Below are 19,884 nucleotides of genomic sequence, written 5' to 3' on the forward strand. Positions count from 1 at the left end.
ATAGTTCAGATACGTACTGAATATGCCGCCCCACAACTTCTTGTTCTCCTTCACGGAATCGGCTAGCTGGGCCCGCACATCTTTCAGATCTTCGCCTAGTTGGGTCTTGCAATCCTGGAGCAGGTTTTTCTCAATAATGGCCTCCTTCAGCACACGATCGCCTGTAGCAGTAGCCTTTTTGCTTCTTGCTCATTCTCTTGCGCGACTTCCAACGCCTCTTTGAGTCCCCCTGACCATTATGTCATGGTATAAGCAAGACTGTTAGTATTCTGGGCATATAAGTATATTTTCTCGTTGGAGGGGAATATTACCAGGTGATGCCTTCTTGAACTCTTTTAGTTCGGCGATAGCAGCATTTAGCTGCGTCCGACATTGTTCCAGCTCTTGGGATAGCAGGTTGTTCTTCTCTATAAGAACCTGGTCATACAACGGTCCTTAAATCAGTTGTACCAATTGCTTTCAGTCCCGGGGGCTACTGGCATAGGCTATCCTTTTTTGACAAAGTAACCTTACCTGCACATCTGTTAGATATTGCCTCGTGGCTTTTCTAAGCCCGTCTCTAGCAGCTCGGATGTATGCGTCGCCCGAGCTAAAGGCATTAAATGCCTCGTCCGAGAACTTCGGGTCTCGTAAAACAGCCCTGCAGTGCCGTTGATTCATGGCGCTCTCTACTTCTGAGTTGGTAACAGACATATTGTCCGAACCCTCGGCCGAAGGGCAGTCCGGCTTTGTTCCTACATCGGCCCCCGTCTCCCCGACCGGATCTAAATCTTGGTTCTTGGGAATGCGGCCGGCCGGACCCCCGGACGCAGTTCGGCGAACCTTTTTCCTGTAATCAAACAGGCGCATAGGTCACAGTTGGATACGGCCACTGAAAAATATATTTATCCGTACCTCCTCGATGAAGGTCTGGTTGTGCCTTCAACGGCCCTCCTCTTCGAAGATCTGTCCGGCGCAGGAACCGATTTCCTCGGTATCACCAAACGCCTCCCCTGTAGAACGCGCGACAATGCGGTGGGTGAGGCAGAGTAAGAGCACCCTTTCAGAGAAGGTGTTTCTTGATTACTTACCTGTGAAGCAGGAAGAAGACCAGGGTAGTTGGCGATGATGGCCACTTCTGTGCCATCATAGCTCGTCTGGTAAAACACCCCCTCCGCGAGCACCACAAATATATCCGGATCCTCTTCAAACCCGGGATCAAGCTCCCGGTTGTGATCCTCCGACTGCGGGGCGGGACTATGAAATCCCTTGGTGACCTTTTGCAAGTGCTGTCATAAGCGAACAAGCTAGAAATTTATCAAAGGCAATTCGGAGATGGAAGGAGCAAAAACAGAGGGGTTGGGCCTTACCCAACTGGGAGGATTATACATAGATTACCCGTCTCTGAGTTTGATGCGAAGAAATTCCTTTTCCTCCCCTTTGAACAGTTCGGCTAATAATTTAGCCAAAGCGGCAGGGGTGTCCGGACCTTTCCGGCCGCAGCGAGAGGCGTCATCCTCCCCATTGTAGTGCCACATTGGAAGCCCTCTGTATTGGAGCGGCTGGAACCCTCGCCTATGGAAACTGCAATAATCTCAATATCTGTGAGCCCGGACTGAGCGAGCTCTTTTATCTTGCTCATCAGCTGACGAACCTCCGCGCCGTCCTCATCTTCAAGGCTCCAGGGACGCCAACTGTGGCGTTTCTTCAGCGGGACGCACGCAAATTTAGGAAGACCCTTTTGAACCGGGTCGGGAAGCGCGACGTCCTCAATATAGAACCATTCGGAGGGCCATTCATCAGGCGCCTTCCTTGGAGTGCCGGATAGATATCCGGTATTGGCGACGCGCCATACTTCGGCTCCGCCCACTTCAAATATCGACCCTTCGTGATTGCGCGGGACAAGACAGAACAGCTTCCTCCACAACTCGAAATGAGCCTCGACGCCCAAAAATAATTCGCATAAAGCGACGTAACCCGCAATGTGCAGAATAGAGGCCGGAGTGGAGTTGTGCAGCTGGAGGCCGTAATACTCCAGAAGCCCTCGGAGGAACGGATGGGTTGGAAATCCAACGCCTCTTAGCAGGAAGGGGACAAAACACACTCGCTCTCCCCCAGACGGATTGGGGAAGTCCTCTGCCTGAGTCCCCTTATTGAAGGAAGCTAGCCCCGTTCGAACAGGGACTAGATCCGCAGGGGGAAGGAATCCCTGCATTTGCAACTTTATCAATTGGCTATGAGACACAGAACACCTCTCCCACTCGCCTTTCTCTGGGCCGGGATGAGCGGAGGAGCTGGGAACACTAGCCATGCTGGAATGGTTTCTCCTAAGCAGTCTCTGGGGATCTCTTCTGCGCGGCGCTGAATGGATCTAGGATCCAATCTCTTTCAATAGGCGCTCTTCCCCGCATGGACGAGGTGTTATTCGCAAAATACCCTGACTTTCCACATTCGCTTGACACGTGGAGGGTGGAGATTATTTAATGTACAGAAGCCAAGGAGGTGACATTGGATCAATGGCCGAATATATTACTTGGAGAGGGAACCCGCCTTGCAATGCCGAAGACTATCTACACGCCGAGCACCTCGTCATTGAAGCCTGATCCGGGGGCTACTGAGGGAGTCCTGGACTAAGGGGTCCTCGGGCGTCCGGCCTGTTATCTACTGGGCCGGACTGATGGGCTGTGAAGACATGAAGACCGAAGACTGCACCCGTGTCCGGATTGGACTCTACTTGGCGTGGAAGGCAAGCTAGGCGACCTATTATGAAGATTTCCTCCTATGTAACCGACCTCATCTAACCCTAGATCTCTCCGGTGTCTATATAAACCGGAGAACATAGTCCGGTTAGGACAGATTGATGACCATATACTCATAGGCTAGACTTCGAGGGTTTATCCATTACGATCTCATGGTAGATCAACTCTTGTAACACTCATATTCATCAAGATCAATCAAGCAGGAAGTAGGGTATTACCTCCGTAGAGAGGGCCCGAACCTGGGTAAACATCGTGTCCCCCGTCTCCTGTTACCATCGATCCTAGACGCACAGTCCGGGACCCCCTACCCGAGATCCGCCGGTTTTGACACCGACAACGAGGGCTATGACGTCGTTGCCAGCACCCTCTGGAAATGATGTGCGGTGCGGGGCCATAGGCCGGCATCTTGGATGATCTGGCACAGCCGACTGCCGCTTGCGTCCAACGAAGCCATTGGTGCTTGTGTCTTCTTGTCACTTGGTCTTGGATTAGAGTGAGCAGTGTTGCGTAGAGACTAGGAGTAGATGGATTGGAGTGGTGGGCCACCTTTATATGAGAGTCCAAACTGCGTTGCATTCACATCATGTTGGCTCCATTCTGCTTCTCCAATTAATTCTCTCTGCATGCTAATGGAATGAGGATGCATCATTGACTGTTCAACGTTTCGGAAACCGCTACCCTCTCCCTCGGTGGCATTCAAGCCGTATCAATGTAAATGCGTGTCAAAAGGAGACTAATCAGTAGTAGTACCTCCGTCCTGGTTTACTAGTCCCCATTGTAATCTGTGCCAAACTTTGACCATAAATTTAACTAACAAAATGTTCATGCATGTCATTAAAAAATATATCATTGAAAACTGTGTTCAAATACGAATCCAATGATATACTTTTTGTTGACATGCACTACATTGTGCACCGCGACCAATGCAGAGAGGAAAATGAGAGAACTTAATATTTATTTGCTAATTAATACCATTGCATGCAATGAACTAACCGTTGCATGTCGTGCTAGGTACGTCTCAAGGCATTAAAAACATACACGACCCACGTTTCTTACTGGTTGATTCCTATTCATGTCTAGAAACAAGAAACGTTGTGAGGTTTGTTTTGGGATTATTTGATTTTTTTAATATGACTATAACTAGTAGTCGCCACAATAACCGTAGGATCTGCATCCGACGGTGGCACCTATTGGACGCAAATAGAAATAGAAAAGAATTGCCACAAAACTGCCAAACCACGCCCCTCCCCTACACATAAGATTGCCACGCGAGCGTTCGCAACTGCCACATACATTCGGGTTGCGCTTGGCTCTTCGCCTATTCAAGAAGTCAAAAAATGATGCTACTACTTCTACACTATCGAATCAACTGCTGCATGTCCACCGCGTGGGGGTGGGAGAGCTTGTTGTAAGCAAAAGCTTCTCCTTGTCTGGAAGCCACCGCACGCATGGGCGAGGGAAAGGGCGTACTAGTAATCAAACCTTTCCTTGTTGTACGAGTTGACGCGACACATCATAACACAATTTTCTCAAAAAGTTGTGTTTACCTATGCATTAATTACAATGCATGCATGCCGTTAGTTTCCTGTTGATCGTTGCATCTGTTGATTTAATGCACCTTGAAGTATGAACATGTGATGGTAAACTTGTCACAATGGAGATCACCTCGAGTGTTTGGAGGCAGCACTGCCTCTAACACGGGCCCCACATGCTTGCCTCTAAACTTGGCTAAAAGACCCACAGTGTAGAATCTTTGCTGCAACCTCTAACATTTACCCCACCACAAATTAAAATATATAATCGTCTCTTGACCAGATCAGCATGCAAACTACAATCACCAGGATGACAGGTAGGGCATGAAGATTATTTTAATCAAAAAATGCTTTGAGACGACCTCTTAGCATGGGGGCGACTCCGACGATTTTAAGCTTAGAGGCAAGGTACTCGTATCCTAAACTATGTTACTACTACCTCCCCGACACATGAAACTGCCACGCGAGCGTTCATGTTGCGCTTGGCTCTTCGCCTCTTTGGGAAGTCAAACAATGATGGTACTACTACAGTAGAGTACTATGATATGTCTCGAACGTATCTATAATTTTTGATTGTTCCATTCTATTATATTATCTATCTTCGATGTTTTATATGCATTTATATGCTATTTTATATGATTTTTGGGACTAACCTATTAACCTAGAGCCCAGTGCCAGTTTCTGTTTTTTCCTTGTTTTTGAGTTTCGCAGAAAAGGAATATCAAACGGAGTCCAATTGAGCTAAAAATTTGCGGTGATTTTTTATGGACCAAAAGGAGCCCCCGAAGCAAAAGAGTTGGGCCAGAAGAGCCACGAGGCCTCCACAATGGTGGAGGGCGTGCCCATCGTCCTTGTGGGCCCCTTGTGGACCCCCCTGACATGAAACCGACGCCAAAATTCTTATAAATACCGAAACCCCCGAAAAGAAACCTAGATCGGGAGTTCCACCGCCGCAAGCCTCTGTAGCCACCAAAAACCAATCGGGGCCCTGTTCCGGCACCCTGCCGGAGGGGAAAATCATCAACGGTGGCCATCTTCATCATCCCGGCGCTCTCCATGACGAGGAGGGAGTAGTTCACCCTCGAGGCTGACGGTATGTACCAGTAGCTATGTGTTTGATCTCTCCCTATCTCTCTCATGTTCTTCATTTGGCACGATCTTGATGTACCACGAGCTTTGCTATTATAGTTGGATCTTATGATGTTTCTCCCCCTCTACCTTCTTGTAATTGATTGAGTTTTCCCTTTGAAGTTATCTTATCGGATTGAGTCTTTAAGGATTTGAGAACACTTGATGTATGTCTTGCATGTGCTTGTCTGTGGTGACAATGGGATATTCACGTGATCCACTTGATGTATGTTTTGGTGATCAACTTGCGGGTTCTGTTACCTTGTGAACTTATGCATAGGGGTTGGCACACGTTTTCGTCTTGACTCTCCGGTAGAAACTTTGGGGCACTCTTTGAAGTTCTTTGTGTTGGTTTGAATAGATCAATCTGAGATTGTGTGATGCATATCGTATAATCAAACCCGCGGATACTTGTGGTGACATTGGAGTATCTAGGTGACATTAGGGTTTTGTTTGATGTGTGTCTTAAGGTGTTATTTTAGTATGAACTCTAGGGCTGTTTGTGACACTTATAGGAATAGCCCAACAGATCGATCAGAAAGAAGAACTTTGAGGTGGTTTCGTACCCTACAATAATCTCTTCATTTGTTCTCCGCAATTAGTGACTTTGGAGTGACTCTTTGTTGCACATGGAGGGATTGTTATATGATCTAATTATGTTATCATTGTTGAGAGAACTTGCACTAGTGAAAGTATGAACCCTAGGCCTTGTTTCGAAGCATCGCAATACCGTTTTCGCCCACTTTTGGTACTTGCTACCTTGTTTTTTTTTTATATTTCCAAATTACGAAAACCTATATCTACCATCCATATTGCACTTGTATTACCATGTCTTCGCCTAACTAGTGCACCTATACAATTTACCATTGTATTGGGTGTGTTGGGGACACAAGAGACTCTTTTTTATTTGGTTGCAGGGTTGTTTGAGAGAGACCATATTCATACTACGCCTCCCACGGATTGATAAACCTTAGGTCATCCAATTGAGGGAAATTTTCTACTGTCCTACAGAACTCTGCGCTTGGAGGCCCAACACGATCTACAAGAAGAAGGTTGCGTAGTAGACATCAAGCTCTTTTCTGGCGCCATTGCCGGGGAGGTTAGTGCTTGAAGGTATATCTTTAGATCTTGCAATCGAACCTTTTAGTTTCTTGTTTTATCACTAGTTTAGTCTGTAAAAGAAAACTACAAAAAATGGGATTGAGGTTGCCTCATATGCTTCATCTTTTTAATGTCTTTGCTGAAAATAAGGATTCCAATAATTGTGCCAAAGTGTTAGAAGAAGAATGCATGAAAATGTTTGGCGCTAAATCTTTCAATGATGAGCATGATTGCAATGTTGTTAGTATGAATTCCTTGAATATCCTGATGCTAATGATATGCAAAACTAAAAGCTTGGGGATGCTATGTTTGATGACGATGATATTTTTTGTCCCCCAAGTGTTGATGAGAAAATTTATTATGATGATAGCATGCCTCCTATTTATGATGGTTATGTTGATGAAAGTGGGTTTGGAAGAGTGTCAACTTTAGGTAATGATCCCGCTATTGCAGGGTGTTGAATCTTATTGTGATAACTATGAAAGTGGATTTTGAGAGGTCATGACTTTATTTAGTAATGATTCCACTATTTTGGAAGAGGTTCCAATTGACTATGGGAACAAAGTTGCTATCTATGATGATTATTGTGATGACATGTATGCTATAAAGAATAATGATAACCATGAAACTTGTCATCATGATTTTAATTTTCATTTGGATTATGCCTCACATGATAGTTATTTTGTTGAGTTTGCTCCCACTACTATGAATGAGAAGAATTTTGCTTATGTGGTGAGTAGTAAAATTTCGATGCTTGTGCATCCTGAGATTAATGCTTTATGTGGTTATATTGTTGAATTCTATTATCATGATGCCACTGAAAATTATTATGAGGGAGGAATATATGCTTGTAGGAGTTGCAATAATATCAAGTTTCCTCTCTATGTGTTGAAAATCTTGAAGTTATGCTTGCTTTACCTTCCTATGCTAGTTGATTCTTGCTCCCATAAATTGTTTGCTCACAAAATCCCTATGCATAGGAAGTGGGTTAGACTTAAATGTGCTAGTCATATGCTTCATGATGCTCTCTTTGTGGTTCAATTCTTTTCTTTTATGTGAGCATCATTGAAATCATCATGCCTAGCTAAAAGGCATTCAAGAAAAGCGTTTGTTGGGAGGCAACCCAACATTTACCCCTACTGTTTTTGTGTGTTAACATGATTAAGCTACTGTAGTAATCATGTTTTATAGATTTTGTTTCAATAAAGTGCCAAGTAAAGCCTTTGGGATAGTGTGGATGATAGTTGACTTGATTCTGTGCAAAAACAGAAACTTTTGCTCCCAGTCCAGGAATTTTGAAAATTCGGTGGAACATGCTTTTGATCTGAATTTCTTACACAAGATTGATATACAAATTCTCTATATTTGCCTAATTTTTCAGAATTTTTGGAGTTACAGAAGTATGGTTTCAATTCAGATCTTTGTTTTCTAGTTTCTATGGCTAATATTACTTAATAAAAATTGTAGAAATGATAGGGTATAGTAGGCATCATGTGATAAAAATTATGAATCTTGTCTTGACATTACCAAAGTGAATGATTTGTTTTATTATACTAACACAGCTCACGAGTTTTCTGTTAAGTTTTGTGTAGTGAAGTTCTCAAGCTTTGGGTAAAGTTTTGATGGACTATTGAATAAGGAGTGGAAAGAGCCTAAGATTGGGGATGCCCAAGGCACCCCAAGGTAATATTCAAGGACAACCAAGTGCCTAAGCTTGGGGGTGCCCCGGATGGCATCCCCTCTTTCGTCTTTGTTCATCGGTAACTTTACTTGGGGCTATATTTTTATTCACCACATGATATGTGTTTTGCTTGGAGTGTCATTTTCCTTTATTAGTATTTGCTTTCTATTATTTAGAGTAATGTTTTGCATCTTTTATTTCATTAAGAGGTCAAGTGTAGCCTTTACCATGCTTATTTTGCAAGTCTATATGTTGTTATTTTGAAAACAGAAAGTTTGCTGTTATGTTTTGAATATCTGTGAATAGTCAGAACATGATAAAATCTTGAAATTTTTACACAATGAGTAACAACAAATTTTCTACAGTGTGGTAATTTTTCATAATTTTTGGAGTTAGGGAAGTATGATTCCTCTTGCATTCGTTACAGACTGTTCTGTTTAGACAGATTGCTATTATGTTTGCATTGTTTGCATATGTTTGCCTGTTTAATAATTCTATTTGAGGATAGGAGTATTAAATGTGCAGGGGAATTTAGTATGCAATGTCAAATAATAATTTTAGTGATTTGCTACAGTAGATAATGATAAGGTTTATGCGTTGATTTATACTAACCTATCTCACGAGTTCTTGTTGAGTTTTGTGTGGATGAACTTTTAAGATTGAGGGAAACCGCGATAGGAAAGGAATTAAGGAGACACAAAAGCTCAAACTTGGGGATGCCCAAGGCATCTGTTGGGGATATAACTATTGGGTATGACCCGCCCAGGAGGGGCCGGGTTATACCTATGGCGATTCATGAAGCCCAAGACAGCTCTGGAAGATGACGGTTCAGATAAGGGCTCAAAGCCCAAAGGCGACTTAAGGCCCGTAGAGATAAACCGCCATATGTACATAACTTGTCTTGTAAGGTAGGGATAGTTAGAAACCGAGCCGGACACTGCTTATGAGCCGGCCGGGATTCTGTGAGCCGCTGGGCGTCGACCTCTATATATAAAGGGACGACCCGACGGCGGTTCAGGGACAAGTAACAACAGATCGAAAGCTAGGTCAAGTGGATTCGCTCCCTAGTAATCGAAACATAAGCAATACCACCTCAAACTGGATTAGGCCTTTACCTTCACCGCAAGGGGCCGAACCAGTATAAACCCTCGTGTCCTTTGTCCTGTTTTAACCCCTTTAAGCTTCCTAGTTGCGATGGCTCCACGCTTAAGTCCTTTCACTAGGACATCTGCCGTGACAATTCCACGACAGTTGGCACCCACCGTGGGGCCAGCGCACGGTGGATTTGAGTTCTAAGGGCAGCTTCGAAGGGCTCAAGGGATACGCTATGGGCCGAATTACCAAGAGTCGTCGCGGCAAGCTCTACATCGACGACGCAGGCTGGGGCCCCGATGCCGGCTTAATTGAGTACAGGTACGGGTCCCCTTCGGCGGAATCCATGTCTTCATCGGCCGGATCGGCGAGTCGGGCCCTGAGCCGGACATCTGCACCGACATCATCGAGATGGCTCAGCGTGCGAGACCCCCCTGGGCTCAGCCCGCCATGAAGCTGTTGGGGAACGTAGTAATTTCAAAAATTTCCTATGCACACACAAGATCATGGTGATGCATAGCAACGAGAGGGGAGAGTGTTGTCCACGTACCCTCGTAGACCGACAGCGGAAGCGTTATCACAACGCGGTTGATGTAGTCGTACGTCTTCACGATCCGACCGATCAAGTACCGAACGCACGGCACCTCCGAGTTCTACACACGTTCAGCTCGATGACGTCCCTCGAACTCCGATCCAGCCGAGTGTTGAGGGAGAGTTTCGTCAGCACGACGGCGTGGTAACGATGATGATGTTCCACCGACGCAGGGCTTCGCCTAAGCTCCGCAACGGTATTATCGAGGTGTAATATGGTGGAGAGGGGCACCGCACACGGCTAAAATATCATATATCAAGTGTGTCCATGGGGTGCCCCCCTGCCCCCGTATATAAAGGAGCAAGGGGGAGGCCGCCGGCCTAGGGAGGAGAGGCGCGCCAGAAGGGGGAGTCCTACTCCCACCGGGAGTATGACTCCTCCTTTCCTTGTTGGAATAAGAGAAGGGAAGGGAGAAGGAGAAAGAAGGAAGGGGGCGCCCCCCTTCCCTAGTCCAATTCGGACCAGATCATGGGGAGGGGCGCGGCCACCTTTTGAGGCCTTTCTCTCCTTTCCCGTATGGCCCATTAAGGCCCAATACGAATTCCCGTAACTCTCCGGTACTCCGAAAAATACCCGAATCACTCGGAACCTTTCCGAAGTCCGAATATAGTCGTCCAATATATCGATTTTTACGTCTCGGCCATTTCGAGACTCCTCGTCATGTCCCCGATCTCATCCGGGACTCCGAACTCCTTCGGTACATCAAAACTCAATAAAACTGTCATCGTAACGTTAAGCGTGCGGACCCTACGGGTTCGAGAACTATGTAGACATGACCGAGACACCTCTCCAGTCAATAACCAATAGCGGGACCGGGATGCCCATATTGGTTCCCACATATTCTACGAAGATCTTTATCGGTCAGACCGCATAACAACATACGTTGTTCCCTTTGTCGTCGGTATGTTACTTGCCCGAGATTCGATCGTCGGTATCTCGATACCTAGTTCAATCTCGTTACTGGCAAGTCTCTTTACTCGTTCTGTAATACATCATGCCGCAACTAACTCATTAGTCACAATGCTTGCAAGGCTTATAGTGATGTGCATTAACGAGTGGGCCTAGAGATACCTCTCCGACAATCAGAGTGACAAATCCTAATCTCGAAATACGCCAACCCAACAAGTACCTTTGGAGACACCTTTAGAGCACCTTTATAATCACCCATTTACGTTGTGACGTTTGGTAGCACACAAAGTGCTCCTCCGGTAAACGGGAGTTGCATAATCTCATAGTCATAGGAACATGTATGTCATGAAGAAAGCAATGGCAACATACTAAACGATCGGGTGCTAAGCTAACGGAATGGGTCAAGTCAATCACGTCATTCTCCTAATGAGGTGATCCCGTTAATCAAATGACAACTCATGTCTATGGCTAGGAAACATAACCATCTTTGATTAACGAGCTAGTCAAGTAGAGGCATACTAGTGACACTCTGTTTGTCTATGTATTCACACATGTATTATGTTTCCGGTTAATACAATTCTAGCATGAATAATAAACATTTATCATGACATAAGGAAATATATAATACTTTATTATTGCCTCTAGGGCATATTTCCTTCAGTCTCCCACTTGCACTAGAGTCAATAATCTAGATTACATAGTAATGATTCTTACACCCATGGAGTCTTGGTGCTGATCATGTTTTGCTCGTGGAAGAGGCTTAGTCAACGGGTCTGCAACATTCAGATCCGTATGTATCTTGCAAATTTCTATGTCTCCCACCTGGACTAAATCCCGGATGGAATTGAAGCGTCTTCTGATGTGCTTGGTTCTCTTGTGAAATCTGGATTCCTTTGCTAAGGCAATTGCACCAGTATTGTCACAAAAGATTTTCATTGGTCCCGATGTACTAGGTATGACACCTAGATCGGATATGAACTCCTTCATCCAGACTCCTTCATTTGCTCCTTCCGAAGCAGCTATGTATTCCGCTTCACACGTAGATCCCGCCACGACAGTTTGCTTAGAACTGCACCAACTGACAGCTCCACCGTTCAATGTAAACACGTATCCGGTTTGCGATTTCGAATCGTCCGGATCAGTGTCAAAGCTTGCATCAACGTAACCCCTTACGATGAGCTCTTTGTCACCTCCATAAACGAGAAACATATCCTTAGTCCTTTTCAGGTATTTCAGGATGTTCTTGACTGCTGTCCAGTGATCCACTCCTGGATTACTTTGGTACCTCCCTGCTAAACTTATAGCAAGGGAAACATCAGGTCTGGTACACAGCATTGCATACATGATAGAGCCTATGGCTGAAGGATAGGGAACATCTTTCATCTTCTCTCTATCTTCTGCAGTGGTCGGGCATTGAGTCTTACTCAATCTCACACCTTGTAGTACAGGCAAGAACCCTTTCTTTGCTTGATCCATTTTGAACTTCTTCAAAACTTTGTCAAGGTATGTGCTTTGTGAAAGTCCAATTAAGCGTCCTGATCTATCTCTATAGATCTTAATGCCTAATATATATGCAGCTTCACCGAGGTCTTTCATTGAAAAACTTTTATTCAAGTATCCCTTTATGCTATCCAGAAATTCTATATCATTTCCAATCAGTAATATGTCATCCACATATAATATCAGAAATGCTATCGAGCTCCCACTCACTTTCTTGTAAATACAGGCTTCTCCAAAAGTCTGTATAAAACCAAATGCTTTGATCACACTATCAAAACGTTTATTCCAACTACGAGAGGCTTGCACTAGTCCATAAATGGATCGCTGGAGCTTGCACACTTTGTTAGCTCCCTTTGGATCGACAAAACCTTCCGGTTGCATCATATACAACTCTTCTTCCAGAAATCCATTCAGGAATGCAGTTTTGACATCCATTTGCCAAATTTCATAATCATAAAATGCGGCAATTGCTAACATGATTCGGACAGACTTAAGCATCGCTACGGGTGAGAAGGTCTCATCGTAGTCAATCCCTTGAACTTGTCGAAAACCTTTCGCAACAAGTCGAGCTTTATAGACAGTAACATTACCATCAGCGTCAGTCTTCTTCTTGAAGATCCATTTGTTTTCAATGGCTTGCCGACCATCGGGCAAGTCAACCAAAGTCCATACTTTGTTCTCATACATGGATCCCATCTCGGATTTCATGGCTTCAAGCCATTTTGCGGAATCTGGGCTCACCATCGCTTCTTCATAGTTTGTAGGTTCGTCATGGTCTAGTAACATGACCTCCAGAACAGGATTACCGTACCACTCTGGTGCAGATCTTGATCTAGTTGACCTACGAGGTTCAGTAATAACTTGATCTGAAGTTTCATGATCATTATCATTAACTTCCTCACTACTTGGTGTAGGTGTCGCAGAAACTGATTTCTGCGATGATCTACTTTCCAATAAGGGAGCAGGTACAGTTACCTCATCAAGTTCTACTTTCCTCCCACTCACATCTTTCGAGAGAAACTCCTTCTCTAGAAAGGATCCATTCCTAGCAACGAATATCTTGCCTTCGGATCTGTGATAGAAGGTATACCCAGCAGTCTCTTTTGGGTATCCTATGAAGACACAATCTCCGATTTAGGTTCGAGCTTATCAGGTTGAAGTTTCTTCACATAAGCATCGCAACCCCAAACTTTAAGATACGACAACTTTGGTTTCTTGCCAAACCATAGTTCATAAGGCGTCGTCTCAACGGATTTCGATGGTGTCCTATTTAGAGTGAATGCAGCCGTCTCTAAAGCATAACCCCAAAATGATAGCGGTAAATCAGTAAGAGACATCATAGATCGCACCATATCTAATAAAGTACGATTACGACGTTCGGACACACCATTACGCTGTGGTGTTCCGGGTGGCGTGAGTTGCGAAACTATTCCGCATTGTTTCAAATGTAGGCCAAACTCGTAACTCAAATATTCTCCTCCATGATCAGATCGTAGGAATTTTATTTTTTTTGTTACGATGATTTTCAACTTCACTTTGAAATTCTTTGAACTCTTCAAATGTTTCAGACTTATGTTTCATTAAGTAGATATACCCATATATGCTCAAATCATCTGTGAAGGTGAGAAAATAACGATATCCTCCACGAGCCTCAATATTCATCGGACCACATACATCTGTATGTATGATTTCCAACAAATCTGTTGCTCTCTCCATAGTTCCGGAGAATGGTGTTTTGGTCATCTTGCCCATGAGGCACGGTTCGCAAGTACCAAGTGATTCAAAATCAAGTGATTCCAAAATTCCATCAGTATGGAGTTTCTTCATGCGCTTTACACCGATATGACCCAAACGGCAGTGCCACAAATAAGTTGCACTGTCATTATTAACTCTGCATCTTTTGGCTTCGACATTATGAATATGTGTATCACTACTATCGAGATTCATTAAAAATAGACCACTCTTCAAGGGTGCATGACCATAAAAGATATTATTCATATAAATAGAACAACCATTATTCTCTGATTTAAATGAATAACCGTCTCGCATTAAACAAGATCCAGATATAATGTTCATGCTCAACGTTGGCACCAAATAACAATTATTTAGGTCTAAAACTAATCCCGAAGGTAGATGTAGAGGTAGCGTGCCGACCGCGATCACATCGACTTTGGAACCATTTCCCACGCGCATCGTCACCTCGTCCTTAGCCAATCTTCGCTTAATCCGTAGACCCTGTTTCGAGTTGCAAATATTAGCAACAGAACTAGTATCAAATACCCAGGTGATACTGCGAGTATTAGTAAGGTACACATCAATAACATGTATATCACATATACCTTTGTTAACCTTGCCATCCTTGTTATCCGCCAAATACTTGGGGCAGTTCCGCTTCCAGTGACCAGTCTGCTTACAGTAGAAGCACTCAGTTTCAGGCTTAGGTCCAGACTTGGATTTCTTCTCCTGAACAGCAACTTGCTTGCTGTTCTTCTTGAAGTTCCCTTTCTTCTTCCCTTTGCCCTTTTTCTTGAAACTAGTGGTTTTACTGACCATCAACACTGGATGCTCCTTTTTGATTTCTACCTCCGCTGCCTTTAGCATTGCGAAGAGCTCGGGAATTGTCTTATCCATCCCTTGCATGTTATAGTTCATCACGAAGCTCTTGTAGCTTGGTGGCAGTGATTGAAGAATTTTGTCAATGACGCAATCATCCGGAAGTTGAACTCCCAGTTGAATCAAGTGATTATTATACCCAGACATTCTGAGTATATGCTCACTGACAGAACTATTCTCTTCCATCTTGCAGCTATATAACTTATTGGAGACTTCATATCTCTGAATCCGGGCATTTGCTTGAAATATTAACTTCAACTCCTGGAACATCTCATATGCTCCACGACGTTCAAAACGTCGTTGAAGACCCGGTTCTAAGCCGTAAAGCATGGCACACTGAACTATTGAGTAGTCATCAGCTTTGGTCTGCCAGACGTTCATAACTTCTGGCGTCGCTCTTGCAGGAGGCCTGGCACCTAGCGGTGCTTCTAGGACGTAATTCTTCTGTGCAGCAATGAGGATAATCCTCAAATTCACCGGAGATGTCTCTTGGTCATGTCTACATAGTTCTCGAACCCGTAGGGTCCGCACGCTTAACGTTCGGTGACGATTTGTATTATGAGTTATGTGATTTGATGTACCGAAGGTAGTTTGGAGTCCCGGATGAGGTCGGCGACATGGCGAGGAGTCTCGAAATGGTCGAGATGTAAAGATCAATATATTGGACGACTATATTCGGACATCGGAAAGGTTCCGAGTGATTCGGGTATTTTTCAGAGTACCAGAGAGTTACGGGAATTCGTATTGGGCCTTAATGGGCCATACGGGAAAGGAGAGAAAGGCCTCAAAAGGTGGCCGCACCCCTCCCCATGGTCTGGTCGAATTGGACTAGGGAGGGGGGCGCCCCCTTCCTTCCTTCTCCTTTTCCCTTCCCTTTTTCCTATTCCATGTGGGAGGAGGAATCCTACTAGGACTAGGGAGCCCTAGTAGGACTCCACACTTCTGGCGCGCCCTAGGGGCCGGCCGGCCTCCGTGTAACACCCACGATGCATATTTGGAATTTACTACTGTTCTGCCCCAAACACAATTTTACTGTTGTTAAACAACAAAATAAAGTACACCATGTTAAACTAGGCATTTTTCTACCCCATTTACATATAAAGTTTATTAAATTCGGAGTTAAGATTAAATAGTTATGAAATAAATCATTTTAACATGGCATTTGAGCAAATTAAAGCAAACAGCAATTTAAACATTTTAACATGGATGAAAGTGGCATATTATGAAGGTACATGAAAAACTGAGCATCTTTCATATATGAAGTATTTTAATCCGATGCACGGTTGTGGAGTTATTATATGCATGATGTTTAGGGGCTTTTCTGTAAATCTGCACTCTCTGGATAATTGGACAAATTCGCAGAACGGGAAAAAACATCCACTGGGCTGAAACTTGCTGGGCCAACAGTGTACAGGAGAGGGGCTAGAGGGGCTGGAGGGGGCTGCTCACCCATGGGCTTCGGCCCGGTCGGTGAAGCAGCAGGCCGCGGCAAGGGAGGTGGGCCGGCTTGAGTCAGCGCGTTGGCCCAGGCGAGAGGAGGCAGGGCGCGGTCAACGCGAGGCACGGGGGAGCGGGCGCCTCGTCCTCTGCTCGTTTCCAACAGAAGCAGCAGCAGAACACGACGATGCAGAAGACGGGCAGAGGCGCGATGCAGAGGCAGGGGACCCGCGGCGCGGCTGATCCGGGCAGTCCGAGGGTCAGGGAGGCGGTTCCCGGCGACGAGGAACTCCGGCGGTGGCACTGCTCGATGGAGCAAAGCAGGCAGCAGCGGGATCGTGCGTGCGAAGCAGAGGACGGCGGCGGATTTGGCCCGAGATGAGGACGACGGCGGACTCAGCGCGAGCTCCCGGCGACGGGGTGTGATGCAGGGGAGGCAGACGAGGCGGCGGGGAAAGTTGGGACTGCAAGGGCGCGAAGACGACGACAACAACGCGGTCGGCGAGCAGGGGAGGCCATGGCGCGGGAAGCTCCTGCAGTTTCCTGGAGAGGACAGAGAGCAAATGAGAGAGGGAACCAGAGGAGGACCGGAGGACAGAGAGGAAGGGTCGACGACCTGCGGGGCTCCAGCAAGGTTGGGGAGGTCCGGCGGCATGACCTGCTGCTGCTGTTGTCACCGGCGGCGTGGACGTGCAAGGCGCCGGGGAAGCACGGGTGTTCATGGCCAGGGGTTGGAGCTCCATGGCGCGGGGATGCTGCTGCAACGCAGAGAGAGAGGGAGATGAGAAGAGCGAACCGGAGGAAGGAGAGAAAAGGAACCAGGGCGGCGCTCATCTTAGACGCCGACGGTGGAGGTGCTCGGGGTCGGGGATGCAGGAGCTGCTCCTGTTGCCGGTGGCAGGGACGAGGCGGAGGAAGCGCGTGAACTCTGCTGGTCCTCGAGAAGAACAAGCGGAGGCGCGGGATAGCAGGCAGAGGAAGGAGGAGGCTCTCGGCTGGCCGAATCGTGGGGATCCAAAGGAGAGCGCCGGTTGCGTAGGTTCGACGATGACTGGCCGGTGGCTGAAATCGTGGAGAGGTGGGTGGATCGGGAGGGATCCCGATGAAGATGCTGAGTGGGTGGTGGTGGGGCTAGGGGTGGATGGGACAAGGGGGCTAGATTTTAGGGATTGGTCTAGGGTTGGACTATTTATATAGGTAGGGGATTAGGGTAGGGGTTAATCCGGTCCGTCCGATTATAATCGGGCGGTCGTAAATAAATAGGTTAGGTAGCCCGAATAATAAAACGGAGATGTTTTATAGATGTTTGGGGATGATCCGGACCCAATGGTCATGATTGAGCGGTTCGGGTTCGGGACAGCTTCGGACGCGCACACAAGGGGTCTGTGCACTTTACAGAGAGACTCCGGTTTAGGCAAGAGGGCAAATGAATAACAAGGTTGGTCTCGGAACGGTCAACGAAAGCAAGGGGGGACACGACAACTATGAGCGGATGCAAGTTTTAAAAACAATGACGGCAACGAGGTGCCGATGCAATGCGGATGATGCCATGATGAAATGCAACAAACAAATAAATACACACAACGATAACGAAAAAAAGGAAGGCGTCTGGAGCGTCGGTCTTGGGGCGTTACAACACTCCAGCACTACAAGAGGATCTTGTCCCGAGATCTAGGATGGCACCGGAGGCAAACGAAAGAGGAACAGGTAAAACAAGTTGCTTCTTTGACAAACGAGTGAAACCAAAGAACCTTGAGAGGTTGAAAACTTGAAAGAAGAATACGACAGAGTTGAACAAAATTGAGAAGACTCCGGTAGAAAAGAGAAACAAGGAACACCATGTGAACTTTGGAGTTTGCAAAGCTATGAATGACGAGAACAATGGACGAGAAGTACATGCGAGCACTCCGGTTGAAACGAGATGTACAAGGAACGATAATGATCAATTACGATAACGCTCCTGTTGGAAATGAAAAGAATAGAATTTGAACTTGGCAAAATGAAAGCACTTGGATGAGACTCCGGTTAAAACTAGATAGAGAAGGAATAAGATTGATATAATTTGGGCAGCACTTCGACTGAAAGAAGAAGGAAAAACTTGATAAGATGAAAAGAACTTGAAGAGATGACACAACACTCCGGTTAAAAGGATAAGCACGAAAAGAACACGATCTTCACAATTCGAGATGATGAGCGAAGAGAGCAACATCACATTGCCTCCGGAAGAGAGAATAGAAGATAGATCATTGGAATAAAAGAATGTAGAAGGAAATGCCAATTTCTGCCACAAATGAGCTTGGAAAGCACCCTTCGAAGAAGGTTATAACGGAGTTGTTGGGAAATCAACAACGAAAAGAACAAGCTTGTTGTGGGCTTATGGAACACATCTCAAAATTATGAGGTGACAACCCGCCATTAACGGAAACAATTGCTTGCTTGAGATCAACGAAGAGATGAAAACTTCTCTCGCCGAGAGGATAGGAGAAAACTTGGATCATTGATAAGCACCATAATGGCAACATTCCTTAGGGAAGGCTTTAGGTGAAACATGACACAAGATAAATTCAATGAAGAGATTGGTTGATTTAAAATATCTCATTCTTGACAACATGTGAATCATGAAACGCGAACTCAAATTGTCAAGAATGACATAACACCACCTCAAATGATAAGGTAGAACGAATTGCACTTTAGAATGCAAGATGAAGAATGTTTGGACTCCACAAAACAAAACATGTGTTGAACACCATGTTAATTTTAGAGTATAGCTTAGCGGATCTTAACTCCGAGAGAATTCTTGAAGAACAATTTAGGAATGAAAAGAATCCTTGACGAACCACCATGTGAACCTCCATGAAGAACTCCGGTAATGAAAGGATGATAAAAGAAAGAGAAGTTGAGAACACAAGGTGAAGCCTTGCGATGATTTAGATGGAGCTTCGCGATGAGATAATGCGGAAAACTTGGAACTCCGGAAAAGAAAGATGAACAACATATAACTGAGAAATTGATATCACTACGAACTCCGGAAGAAGGAATTAATCACTTGGAGGAAACAAGAATACGAATTACATTACGCATATCCTTCACCAATTTAGATTGATGACAAGCAACGGATTTGGCATACTACTTATTCTCGTAGAAAGGATTAAGATAGATATCGCGCAAACTTGAATAAGGTCTTGATGGAACCACCGGTGGGATTTGGAAACAACGAATGAATTAATATGATAACCAAGAAAGAGAACTCTTGAATGAACCACCGTAAGAATTGGAAATGAAAGTAGCAAAGGCACAATTCCCCGGGAAGAATTTGAAAACGAATAAAGATACTTGACAGAATTTAGATACATGAGAACGAAGAGATCATGAACTGATTAGATGATATTTGAATGATGCACCGGTAAGATTTGGAGAATGAGATCCAAAAGCTGAGAATGAATAATTCTGAGATGATGGGCTCCGGAGAATCAAACTGAAAAGACTTCTGAAATGCTCTGGGTGGGTGAAAAGAATTCTCACAATCGAAAACAATTATGAGAGGATGGCATCAAGCTATAA

The 19,884-nt window shown here is 45.2% G+C and overlaps 1 protein-coding gene across 1 annotated transcript; it reads right to left on the bottom strand.

Moving 5' to 3' along the window:
• Positions 1 to 16,235: 16,235 nt before the first annotated feature.
• Positions 16,236 to 17,409, bottom strand: LOC123168570 (uncharacterized). Its single transcript, XM_044586458.1, has 2 exons — positions 16,940 to 17,409; positions 16,236 to 16,866 (listed from the first exon to the last, which is right to left on the bottom strand). The coding sequence occupies exons 1-2, from the start codon at positions 17,155 to 17,157 to the stop codon at positions 16,584 to 16,586; spliced, it is 501 nt and encodes a 166-aa protein (XP_044442393.1). The 5' UTR covers positions 17,158 to 17,409; the 3' UTR covers positions 16,236 to 16,583.
• Between the last annotated feature and the right edge of the window lie 2,475 nt (positions 17,410 to 19,884).

The sequence above is a fragment of the Triticum aestivum genome, chromosome 1D (assembly GCF_018294505.1).
Source record: "Triticum aestivum cultivar Chinese Spring chromosome 1D, IWGSC CS RefSeq v2.1, whole genome shotgun sequence".
NCBI classification, from domain to species: Eukaryota; Viridiplantae; Streptophyta; class Magnoliopsida; order Poales; family Poaceae; genus Triticum; species Triticum aestivum.